Source organism: Dermacentor variabilis, chromosome 4 (assembly GCF_050947875.1).
Source record: "Dermacentor variabilis isolate Ectoservices chromosome 4, ASM5094787v1, whole genome shotgun sequence".
Taxonomy (NCBI): domain Eukaryota; kingdom Metazoa; phylum Arthropoda; class Arachnida; order Ixodida; family Ixodidae; genus Dermacentor; species Dermacentor variabilis.
In genome coordinates, this window is record NC_134571.1 from 51,419,168 (window position 1) to 51,432,548 (window position 13,381).

General features: G+C 48.8%; 1 protein-coding gene across 2 annotated transcripts in view; it reads right to left on the bottom strand.

The window, feature by feature from the left end:
• Nucleotides 1-13,381, bottom strand: part of LOC142579122 (uncharacterized) — a 41,421-nt gene that overhangs the window by 4,165 nt on the left and 23,875 nt on the right. For both annotated transcript variants that reach the window (XM_075689017.1, XM_075689016.1), the window contains exons 10-11: nt 12,902-13,102; nt 9,908-10,122 (exon numbers count right to left, since the gene is read on the bottom strand). In XM_075689017.1, the coding sequence (XP_075545132.1) occupies nt 9,908-10,122; nt 12,902-13,102 (416 nt within the window). The remainder of the gene's footprint in view (nt 1-9,907; nt 10,123-12,901; nt 13,103-13,381) is intronic.

The window sequence follows — 13,381 nt, forward strand, 5'->3', positions numbered from 1 at the left end:
AAAGAGTTGGCGGTCAGGTTTGACCGAAGTAGAGAGACGGGAGAGCACTTCACTCAACGGAAGAAATCGGAGCCCTCCTCTGGCGTCCGGGGGCAGCTGTTTTTATACTCTCGCAGTTGAGGGCAAGAAGGAACCCCTCAAAAGACGAGCACGTGAATGTACAATGGGCTAATGGTGACGCACACTGTCGTAGCGATGCCGTAGCACCATGTCGTGGCGCTGCGCACGATCTCGTAGCACCTGGTCGTGGCGCTGCGCAGCACACTGTCGTGGCGCTGCCGGTCGGACACAATGACTGTAACGAGAAGATGGTCCCTGCTTTGGCATCGCCTGTTTCGGGCACAATGACTGGAACGAGATCCCTGCTTTGGCATCGCCTGTTTCGGGCCCAATAACTGGAAGGAGATCCCTGCTTTGGCATCGCCTGTTTCGGGCACAATGACTGGAACGAAACCCCTAGGCGGTCGCATCGCCGCAGACGCGCCTGGAAACACCTGGCGATGAGTGTTGCGGTGACGACGATCGGGCCAAAATGTCCGCCGCCCCGCCGCCGTCGCGCCGGCAAAACCACGTGTCGCAGGCGAAACGCAACAGACCGCCCCGCCGGGGAAAGGAGATCCCGATGGACAGGGGACTGCATCCGCTGTCCGGAGGGATGTCGCTCGATGATGCTCATAACCGAAGTCGGGCGTCCCTTGACGTTTCTTGAGCGCAGCGCACAGAGAAGGCCTCGTTCTCTCGTTCAGGTTCGCACGGGACACTGCAAAGTGACTTCGGGAGAGTTCACATTTTTGTTCTCGTTCCCGGCAAGCGTTAGAACTACGCTGAAAACTCAACCGCTTAGTCAGCAAGCACGGCACAACCCTCACTAAGCCCTGCCAGGCTCTTTCCCCTTTTTATACCACTGCCTAGTTCCTTACAGTAGTCTAGCATCACTCAGAACGCGTCCACAAATTGAAAAATTGCACTAGAAAGCATATCATCACTTTGAAACACTAAACAAAAGCAATATGTTAAAAAAAATCCTGCCTCAGGAAGAAAAACATCAGTAACAAACAATTTTGAGGCTGATTCCTACGTTAGGGGCTTCGACTTAAGCCATCGGCGTTACCGTTGAGACTCTCCTTTTTGTAACGCACCTCAAAGGAATATTGTTGTAAAGCGAGGCTCCAGCGCAGGAGGCGGCCATTTTTGGGAGAGATGGTCTGCAGCCATTGGAGAGGGCAGTGATCTGTCTCAATGATAAACCTCGAGCCGGCTAGATAGCATGACAATTTCTGAACGGCCCACACGAGACATGCACACTCTTTCTCGGTGGCGCTATACGCCTGCTCACGACTGGTCAGCTTACGACTAGCATACAGGACGGGGTGTTCTACTTCTCCATTTTCCCGTTGGCACAGTACAACGCCCATGCCTCGCTCACTAGCATCGCACTGAACAATGAACCCTTTTGTATAGTCTGGCGATCGTAGCACAGGCTGGCTTGTTAGGGCACTCTTTAGGGCGCTAAAAGCTCTTTCCTTTGTCTCGTCCCAGACGACTGTTTGAGGCTCTGTCTTTCTTAGAGCATCCGTCAGGGGAGCCGCGATATCAGAGTACCTAGGGATGTACCTCTGATAGTAGCCGGCGACACCTAAGAACGACCGAATATCGGTCTTTGTGCGCGGTTGCGGAAAGTCTCGCACAGCGGCCACTTTTATTTCAGAGGGGCGGCGACGACCCTGACCAATCACGTGACCGAGGTAGACAACCTCGGCCTGTGCTAACTGGCACTTAGGAGCCTTTACTGTCAAGCCTGCTTCGCGCAGGCGGGTTAGCACTGCCCGCAAGTGTGTCATATGCTCAGACCAGGATGCGGAGAATATCGCTACGTCGTCTAGATACGGTAAAGCGAATTCTTGCTGTCCCCGCAACACTTTATCCATGAGACTTGAAAAACAGTATGGCGCGTTCTTCAAACCAAAACTCAACACTTTAGGACGGAATGTTCCCATTGGTGAAATGAACGCCGCATACCTACTAGCCTCTTCTGTAAGTGGAACCTGCCAATAACCCCTGACAAGATCTAGGGTGGAAATAAACTGAGCGCTACTAACTTTCTCAAGGCGCTCCTCGATGTTAGGGATCGGATAAATTTGATCCTTAGTGATGGAATTAAGCCTGCGGTAGTCGACGCAAGGACGAGGTTCCTTGCCCGGTACCTCAACTAAAATCAAAGGGGAGGTATAATCACTCTCACCTGCCTCAATAACACCGAGCTGTAGCATTTTCTTTACCTCAGCCTCCATAATATCGCTCTGGCGGGGTGACACCCGATACGCCTTGGATCGTACTGGCTCTGTGGAGGTAAGTTCTATATCATGAGTAAGTACAGAAGTCCTACCAGGCCTCTCAGAGAACAGACCTTGAAACTCTTGTAATAGCTGGTGTAGTTCGGTTTTCTGCTCAGGCGACAGCGGTGCTTTACTGATAAGGTCACTAATGACTTGACCGGTGTCTTCCCTGTTCGTCACTGAGCCTAGTCCCGGAAGCTCGACCGGAAGCTCTTCAGGAACGTTTACCATCATGCACACCACTGCTTCCCTTTGTCTATAAGGTTTGAGCAGATTACAGTGGTAAACTTGCTGTGCTTTCCGCTTTCCTGGCAGACTTACCACGTAGTTAACGTCCGACAGTTTCTGAACAATTCGCGCTGGGCCCTCCCACTGCACGTCTAGTTTGTTGTTTAGCGATGTGCGCAATATCATGACCTCATCGCCAACCTCAAAACGACGGGCCCTGGCTGTCCGATCATAATAAACCTTGGCCCTCTGCTGGGCCTTTGTCATTGCTTCACCTGACAACTCCTGTGCCCTTCTTAAGCGTTCGAGGAGCTTAAGCACGTACTCCACCACGACTGGGTCGTCGCCCCTACCTTCCCATGATTCTCGAAGCATGCGAAGCGGAGATCGAAGCGAGCGACCGTACACCAGTTCAGCTGGCGAAAACCCCGTAGCCGCATGCGGCGCGGTCCTTAAAGCAAACATCACCCCAGGCAGACACAGCTCCCAGTCAGTTCGATGTTCAAAACACAACGCTCTCAACACGCGCTTCATGACGGAGTGGAGCTTCTCAACGGAATTCGACTGTGGGTGGTACACTGAGCTGTGTAGCAGCTTTACCCCACACCTTTCGAGAAAAGTTGTCGTCAAAGCGCTAGTAAACACTGTGCCCTGATCTGATTGAATTTCTGCAGGAAAACCAACTCGCGCAAATATGGACAGTAGTGCATTAACTATCTCAACTGAGCTGAGTTCTTTAAGCGGCACTGCTTCAGGGAACTTTGTCGCTGGGCAGATCACAGTCAAAATGTGTCTGTACCCCGTGGCTGTTACCGGCAGAGGTCCCACTGTATCAATAACGAGCCGTCTAAAAGGCTCCGTAATGATAGGTACCAATTTCAACGGCGCCCTCGATTTGTCCCCTGGTTTGCCCACCCGCTGACAAGTGTCACATGTCCTCACGAAATGGTCTGCGTCCCGAAAACACCCTGGCCAATAGTACTCTTGCAAGAGACGGTCCTTAGTTTTCTTAACTCCTAGGTGTCCGGACCACGAACCCCCATGTGACAAGCGCAACAGATCCTGACGATAGCATTGAGGCACGACCAGCTGATCGAACTCCACTCCTCGGCGGTCTAGATATTTCCGGTACAGGACTCCACCTCTTTCCACAAAACGCGCAGTTTTCCTGGCGATACCTTCTTTGACATTGCAGCGCACGTTTTCCAGGCTGCCATCCTTTTTTTGCTCGGCTATCAAAGCCGTCCGGCTGACTTTTAGCAACCTATCAAGTCCGTCTGACGTAGGCGCGATGAGCAAATCAGTAGATAGCTCTTCTAACTTTCCCGAATCGGGATTTTCCTCTCCAGTATCTGGCGCCTTCAACGCTACAGACTCAATTTTATTCTGTTCGGGCGTGCTCTGAATATCAGCTTGCTGCGCCTCTGACCCTTTTTCGTTGTTTGATAACGTCGGCCCCGCAACTACCGCCTTTGCAGCGAGCTCCCGAACCTTCGATCTGGTTAAGGCCTGAACACTAGCTTCACCAAACAAAAGCCCCTTCTCGCGCAGGAGGTGATCGGACCTGTTTGAAAATAGGTACGGGTACTGGGTTGGCAGCATAGATGACACTGCCGCCTCCGTCTCAAGCGCTCCGAAAGGTCCTTCAATAAGCACTTTTGCTACCGGCAGACACACGCTATGAGCTTCCACGGCTTGCTTGATCCACGCGCACTCGCCCGTGAACATATGGGGTTCTACGTAAGACGGGTGAACTACATCCATCGTAGCTGCAGAATCGCGAAGCACTCGGCACTCTTTCCCGTTCACGAGGAGGTCTCGCATGTAAGGCTCGAGAAGCTTCATGTTCTCGTCCGTGCTGCCTATTGAAAAAAACACAACTTTTGGTGTTGTTTCCGGACACTGCGCCGAAAAGTGACCCGGCTTCTGGCACGTATAACAAACGCCCGCTCGCCTCATCTCGAACCGCTTTCTGCGTTCGGCTTCGGCTGCCGTCTCTTTACGTTTGGTCGGATTGCTTTCACTCGCATCCTCACTACGCGTGTCCCCCTTAAATCTCATGGGCGTGAACCTTGGCCTCTCAGACTTGGAGCCAAATTCACCCTTTTGACCGTCCTTAGCTCCGCGAGCTCGACGCGTCACAAACTCCTCGGCTAGCTCAGCGGCTCTAGCCACCGTACTCACGTCTGGCCTATCCAAGACCCAGTATCGCACGTTCTCCGGTAACCGACTATAAAACTGTTCTAGCCCGAAACACTGCAGAACTTTATCGTGGTCACCAAACGCTTTCTCTTCTTTGAGCCACTCCTGCATGTTCGACATAAGCCTATACGCAAACTCTGTATATGACTCACTTTTGCCTTTCTCATTTTCCCGAAACTTCCGACGGAACGCTTCCGCAGACAGCCGGTACTTTTTTAGCAGACTCGATTTTACTTTGTCGAAATCCTCTGCTTCCTCTCTATCCAAGCGAGCGACTACGTCGGCCGCCTCGCCGGGTAACAAAGTGAGCAAGCGCTGTGGCCACGTTTCCCGAGAGAACCCCTGCTTCTCGCACGTTCGCTCAAAGTTAACCAGGAACAAACCAATGTCCTCTCCAAGCTTAAACGGCCGCATCAGGTCAGTCATTTTGAACAATACGCGTTCTCCTGCACCGTGTGCCTGACTTCCATTACGAGCGCGTTCCATCTCTATCTCGAGACGCTTCATTTCCAAAGCGTGTTGACGGTCACGCTCTTCTTTTTTCTCTTGTTGCTCTCGCTCTTTCTGTTCTTTACGTTCGCGCTCTTCTCTTTTTGCAGTCTCCCTCTCTTCAATAGTCTCAAGGCATTCCGACAGCTCGTCATCCTCAGCCTCTAACTCAAGAATAGCCTTTAGCAGTTCTGGTTTTCTGAGTTTGTCTGAGACATCCAGACCCAACTCTCTTGCAAGCTCCAACAATTTCGGTTTGCGCAACGACTTCAAATCCATGGCTGCTCTGAATGCTGCTTTCTCTACTGCTTACTATTGTCTTGCCGCAAACTAACCCGGCAGCAACGACAACCACAATTACCAGCTCTGTTTCTGACACTAACAAAAAGCCTGGCAACGCTCAGAAGAAGAAAGTCCCGCACTCACCAAACCTCGCAGGCAGGAATTCCGCGCAGTCGTTCCGCTGCAGGCAACCAGTCGTCACACAGGGCTCGTTGCACTGCTCCCGGATCGTCGTTGAGCTGCTCAGCATACTGTCAACTGCATCTCTTTGCTGCTGGCCTCCGTTGTCGTGATCTCGCCGCTGGCAGACAGTTGTTTGAAGTCGTAGGCGATCTCACCGCTGGCAACCAGATGTTTGGATCGGACTGCTGGTACGATCTGTTGGGAACTCGGCGCTGACGCCCGTGGTTGTACCTGGGTCGCAAGCCCCAAGGGTAGCGTTGGCCTGGCGGCCTGGGGTACAACTGCAAGCATCCGAAGGTCCCGGCAAAGCATGAGTCGACTGGTAACAACGAAACAACTTGTTTATTTTAACATCGCAAAGAGTTGGCGGTCAGGTTTGACCGAAGTAGAGAGACGGGAGAGCACTTCACTCAACGGAAGAAATCGGAGCCCTCCTCTGGCGTCCGGGGGCAGCTGTTTTTATACTCTCGCAGTTGAGGGCAAGAAGGAACCCCTCAAAAGACGAGCACGTGAATGTACAATGGGCTAATGGTGACGCACACTGTCGTAGCGATGCCGTAGCACCATGTCGTGGCGCTGCGCACGATCTCGTAGCACCTGGTCGTGGCGCTGCGCAGCACACTGTCGTGGCGCTGCCGGTCGGACACAATGACTGTAACGAGAAGATGGTCCCTGCTTTGGCATCGCCTGTTTCGGGCACAATGACTGGAACGAGATCCCTGCTTTGGCATCGCCTGTTTCGGGCCCAATAACTGGAAGGAGATCCCTGCTTTGGCATCGCCTGTTTCGGGCACAATGACTGGAACGAAATCCCTAGGCGGTCGCATCGCCGCAGACGCGCCTGGAAACACCTGGCGATGAGTGTTGCGGTGACGACGATCGGGCCAAAATGTCCGCCGCCCCGCCGCCGTCGCGCCGGCAAAACCACGTGTCGCAGGCGAAACGCAACAGGTGGTACACATTAAGCTATTTCATAGGGGTCTAAGTTCGGATCATGCATGCTAGCTAAAATTCTTCGCTCCAGCTTGCTAAGGTTTTGAGGAGACGATGTACTTCTGAAATCAAAAGGGCTTGTGTGGCTATGGCAACATAGTGAACTGAACATCACAAGTAAACGCATCTTTATAATTTTTGATGACATGGCTTGACTGGTATGTGACCAAAGCAGTTGTACAGGAAGCCATGAAAGCCTGTAGCTATCATTGCAATAATTCACCAGTTCAGGAAGCATTAACAGCATGAACATTGGCTTGACAAAAAAAAAATTGTTTCTTCTGGCTAGGACTGCACTTGTCTGCTTCCCACCAATGATGGTACAGAATTACTACTACACTCTCCCACCAGTGTTTCCGACGCAGGACTGCATAAACAGGATCAGGACTAAAGCTATAAAAAGTTCGATAAATATTCCATGATGTTCTCTGCTTTAACACTGCAGGATAGAACACTCTGACCGTTGCTCTCTGTTACAATAGAGAGTTTTAGAATAGGGGCCCCAAACATTTTGGGGCCCCAAAGAAATAGCGTCGAAGCCACTGCGCATGCGCAAGACGCAAACTGCGTTTGGGTTTTGCGTTGGGAACGCTATTTCATCAATTTAGCGGGAGCCCAAATAGCGGCCCCAAAAGCTTTGCGTCAGCAAACATGGCGGCACCCATCGAAGCGATTGCTCTAACCTAACACAAAACTGGGTTCGATTCGTGGTAACGCGTGAAGTTCGCAAGCTAGGAGAAGTGACTGTGGTTATCGCTTTCTCTCAACTAGCAAGTGCTATGAAGATTGACTCATTAGATGCCGCTAATCTTGAATTCGATTGTGGATGTTATGGCTCGTAGGCCTAACACGGCTAAGCTTGGCTGGTGAAGGCTAGTAAAGTTGGTTTGCTCAAAACTATACGCAACTAATTGTTTGCTGCTTGCAGAATAACCTCTAAATTGTAATTAAATGTGAATACATGCAAGTCAAAATCATTATTCCTATCATAAAATGGTATATTTTATTTAATTATTTCTAATAGCTTTTCTTTGACGCCGTAGTGGCGCTGTCAGCACAAGACGCTATCTGCAAACGTAGAACCCTATTCTAAAGCTCTTCACTCCTACGTGCCCCAACGCTAACACCCGCAAAGCTCCTTGGGGCCCCTATTCTAAAACTCTCTAATGAAACAATATATATGCAGTAAAACCTTGTTAACCCTTCGAGGGTCAATGACGTAAATATACGGCGCCGTCTGTACGTTTAAAAAGCGTGCCAATTACCAAACTTTTTCTTTTCTATTATGTGTTGCCACTATGTGGGAATACGGGGAATTTTTTTTGCGTGCCTCCCTCTCACGGTTTTCATTGCATGGTTTGTTTTAGAGCTAGTTGGCTCCCGCGCGTCTATACACTGCCGCTCGCGCGGGCGGGCTGTTGCTTGGCTTCTGTTCCGCGGGCGCTTTCGACTTCTTGCACTCGCAAAACTGATGGCTACCTCATCACTAATCGCTCAAAGGGCTACCGCTATTTCTCGCTCGTTTAGTGCTCACAGGGATGCGCATAAGAAGGATGCCGCCATGCATGCGTTTCCGTTGCTTTTTTTTTTTGACACTCGCGAGAACTAATTGCCTCTGGTTGGCAATAAGATGAAGATTAGTGGAAGCATGTCACATGCTTTTCTGACAGGCACACAAACACACAGTTTTCTTGAGTGCGCGCACCTGCGCAGTTTGATTACGCTATGAACGTAAATTTGAGTGTAAGAGCAGGAACAGGTGAGAGTTGCGAATTATTCTCGTGTGCACATTTTCAAAGCCTTGAACTATGTGTAGAACAATGCATCAAATTTTTTATTCTTATAAGTTTATTTCCTTTCTTATTGTTGATATTCATGAATGAAGAGTACATATACAGTCGCCGACCGATTTTCCGGACTCCAAAAATTCGGACATGCTCGATTATTCGGTCTGCTTTGCGGCACCACCATTCTCCCCATAGACCATATGTATAACAACTGCCGAAAGTTCGGACACCTTGCAACCTCTCGTCTGATTTTTCGGACACTCCTTGAGCCAACTCGATCGAGAGCACCATACACCGACTCTGACTGGCGCATGGTTCGACTGGCAGAACGCCATTTTTGTTTTGAACGGAGCCTCCTTGCTGCCCCACGAAGTGGCGCTACTGCAAATCCCCGCTCATCATCGTTTCTGCCTGGTTTGGTAGAATGGCTCTACAGCAGTTCCGGTTTCAGCTTAGTAAGCCATGTCAAGACAATCCAGTAGCTGATTTGTTTCTTCGCGCACGACGCTGCCAGTAGGCCACGTTTTCGTTTGTGCGACTGATGTCGGCATGGTGGTGTTTGCTTTGTGTGCTGTGTCGAGGTTCCGGTGATCCAACGCGGCATATGGAAACATCGCGTCAAGTGTCTAATGGCGCCGACAGTGCCCGCGCAGACTGCGCTGGGGGATGCCGGTAGGCGGGTGCTGGGAGGCCCAAGCTTTGTCGCCTTCCTATGTGCTCCTTACTGACCCGAAAAGTGTCCAGATTAATTTTGACCACTGGGGTATCTTTAACGTGCCCCTAATGCATGGAACATGGGCGTTCTTGCATTTTGCCTTGAAATGTGCATGTGGCGGCCAGGATTTGATCCCGTGTCCTCATGCTTTGCAGCGCAACACCACAGCCGCTAAGCCACCGCGGCGGGTGCTCCTTGGGAGGAATGCCACACATCTTCTAAAGTTTGCCTGAATTATGCACCTTATGTGGAATATCATAAGCAGCTTATTCGCTATTCTTTACCTCTAGGCGCAGCACACAAGCAGAATTAAATTTGTAATAGCGATGACTGAGAAACAAAACGATGTTTTTGGAACGCAGCGACTTATTGACTGCACTGTAGACGGTTTTATGTGCTTCAGAAACTTGTCAGAGCTTGTCTGAAGCAAATAACTATCTGAAATGGTGTCTTGTGCCGCCACATGAGAACGGCACAGGTACCACCATTTTATTTCTTGAATGAATTTCTTTTTGCCGTTGCACTGCCTCACCTTTGATCACCGTAACAACTTCTTCGCAAACGGCATTTATTTTCTGTAAAACTTGACTCGGCATTTGTAAAATCGCAGAATGAGCCGAAATTCGTAAACTTTGCAAAATATTCAGAACTGCCAGGTATGCCACCAGCAGTGACCCCAGATAAACACTTGCCTGTAATGTCTGGGGATCGAACGAGAGGCGCAGGGTGTCACCAGCTGCAGAGCCCGCCTGCTGCACCACCAGGGTTGTCGTAGTGGCAGCCGTGCTGGACATGTTCGCCGCCCTACGGCGTCTTCCAGCTGGCTTTGGCTCATGCATGACCTCTACGTCTTGGATAGTTTCTGCTTCATCTAGGTCTGCTTCCAGCTCTTCCTCCACACCCAGTTCTGCATGTGATAAGGGGGCAACAATACACTACTTTGCGCAGGTCCTTCGAGAGACACCAAAGTAAATTTTATTTTATTTATTTATTTATAAACCTACATCACCCAGTTGGGCATTATTCCAGGGGTGTTGAAACAAGAGCCACAATCAAAATATGAAAGCAGACAGGCACAGATGTCACATGAAAATTCAACTAAAGCATACATCTTGCAAGGAAGAGGAAAACTTATTTGCGGGAACATGGATGACACTCGCATCTAACTGATTCCACTCGTGAATCGTAAAGGCAAAAAACCGATGCGGAAATACATTCGTATGGGTTCCTTTGTAGCAATTGCTACGATTGTGTGGGTGTCTTATTTTCCATAAATTAATTACTTTTCTCCACCTTGCGGGTTTCCGCAGAACTATTTCGTCAAACTCTTGCCTTTGCTTCGATTTGACAAATTCAACTTCACCCTGCCATCTGCTATCCGCCTCGTTAGCCCAGATGGTAGAGTGGCTGCCCCAGAAAGGCAGTGATCCCGGGTTCGAGTCCCGGACAGGGACAAATTTTCTTCTCTTCCTTTTTTAACCGTGAGGCTTTTTTTTCGAGGAACCCGTATGGCTTTCCTTTGTAGCAATTGCTATGGTTGGGTGGACGTCTCATTTTCCCTTAAATTACTTCTCTCCACCTTGCGGATTTCCACAGAACTATTACGTCAAACGTGATGAAATGTTTTAAAGGGGTTTTTCAACACATTTTAATGAACTCGTGACATATTTGACATATATGTATATATTTGACTCGTGACTTTGATATATATCCTGACGCACCACTGTGCAATGCTATGTGGAGTAGCGATGCTTCCCTACGAACGGCAGCATGCAGATGCACACTACAGTAGAGGTCAGCGAAACTTCACTGGTGGCGTGGTCTTGCACTGCATAGAGCCCTTCCATCCAAACAGCACCATGTATGTAAACAGGCTTTAGCACTGTGGAGGAGCCGGTACAACTTGAGAAGATTACGGTTGCCGAATACCAAAGTACATAACAGAATTTTTATAAGAAGACTGTTGACGCAGTGGAATTTTGTCATTTTTAGATATGTGATGCAATATGAACACTGTTAGCTTTGCAGACACTTTTGTGGCCTTTGATAATATAATCACTGATTGCGGTGTTTCCATAAAATCCAGCAAATAGCCATACGAGGGTGCCATTGAGTCATTATGTGGAGTTCAAATGGCAGGGATCTGACAAAGCTGCAGTAAAGCATGAAGCAGTCTTTATACACTACTTGCTTGCATGAAAGCAAGTAATACTTGGCTTGTGTGCTCACAGCAGCATTGTCTCACGTCTAGTACAATTTATTTACCATGTCCAAAAAGTGTTGCAGAGACACTAACATATACACTTGGGGTGTATTTCATTTGTGTATTGCCCATCTGGTTTCTCGTGTCGCCAGTTGCATTTTTGTAGCATTTTGCAAATTTCAATACACCGTGACAGAGTAGCAAATCATATTTTATATGATGCCTGAAAAGTGAGAACACCAAACACCGACACAATCACTACTACACCATTGGCGTGAGTGACAACACCTGGAAGTACGACACATCTATACATAGTGCAATGTTTTTGGCAGCACCTTGTTCTAATCCTGCTTTTAACTGCTGTTCTTCCTTCTCTTTGATTTTAGTTCAGCAGCAGCACAAGGCCGTTAGCCTCATTCAACTTCTGATGTTTTGGCTCGTTTAGGGGCCATCAATGTAATGCACCCTGGGCACCCAGCCTATCTGTACAATAAAATCTAGTAAATTCGGAAAATATGATTCTTCTCACTCTCATTAATTTAAACATTTTTGGCTGTGTAATAGTTAATAAAGATTACCGCCAGTGCACACAAAACAACTGTAAATGTGCGATGCAAAAGAGCAAAAGCAGGGTAGGTAGCACTAGCGTCCTATGGAAGCGGCAGAGTCTGGCTGTGTGCTTGCAGTACTGCATGGTTGCTATCCGTGGTGGCAACAATAGCAACCCCGAATTTTTCTGCACCAGCTGTGGAAAGTGTTAGTTTCATTCTGTTTTAGTGCATAGCATGTGATGCTGCAAACACCGCAAGGACCACTGAGGATGAAAAGCAGTTTTAATGCATCCCTCGCACTGGCATCAAACTGAATTCAAACTGATTGGCTAAATTGTGACAAATGATTAAATGCTAGACAGCTCACAGACAGAATAAATAATCGGGATGCATGTGCAGTAGTGGAAATCACGGCTACTTGAATAAAGATGCACATCTCATGCTGATGAGATGCTGTGAAGGAAGTTCAAAGGCCCTCGCCGCTGTGGGTACTTATCAGTCAAGAGAAGATGAGAATCACGGCTTTGACGCTGATCTTGTGTGAAATAAAAATGAGACTAGTGGATTTATATATAATACATAAAGGCACATTAATTCAGTTAAACCACTTACTGGTTTTATTTGGCAGTTTGATAATTCAAAGTTAATTGGCACATTTATTCTGGCTCTGCGAAATCCAAATTAACAAGATTTTAATGTAGCAGAATGCCTAACGCCATCTGCAATATAATGCACAATACCTTAGCTCATACAGCTGAGGAAACACCCACACACGTGTGCAGCACTAATGCTATCTGAAGTACAACACATAACACATCAGTGGTAAGTGAACTAGAAAGCACTCGCATACATGCACGCAGTGCTGCTAGGCCCCAGAGGGATGACAACAACGTAGCAAAAGCTGATAAGTACTCCTAGAAGTGCCAACATACCAAGGCGGGGGTCGTCCATGAGCAAGCCGTGGGCTGTCCGCTTGTGCATGGCCAGAGTGGAGGTCTGCCGGTAGTTCTTGCCGCACAGGTTGCACATGTACGGCTTGCTGTGCGTGTGCACCACGTGGTGCTTGTACAGGGACGAGTATTCGGTGAAGCGCTTACCGCAGGAGGCCACCAAGCACACATACGGCTTCTCGCCTGCATACGCAGCGAGAAGCAGACGACAAAAACGGGAGTTGTCGAAGACCAGAGGCTCGCACAGCATGAGCCAGAGACACACGTATCAATTAGATCAGTGCAGCTAGTCAGAACAGTATATTTTTTCTGGCACTTGCAAGTACAATGATGCCCCTTTGACGAAAGCCCTTGCAACAGTCAAGTTTATGTGTGACTCAATGTGGCTTTGAAAATCTACACAATTAGCAGCTCTGAATATAAGTCATTAACAGCCATCATCTGTGATAAAGGAAGTACTAG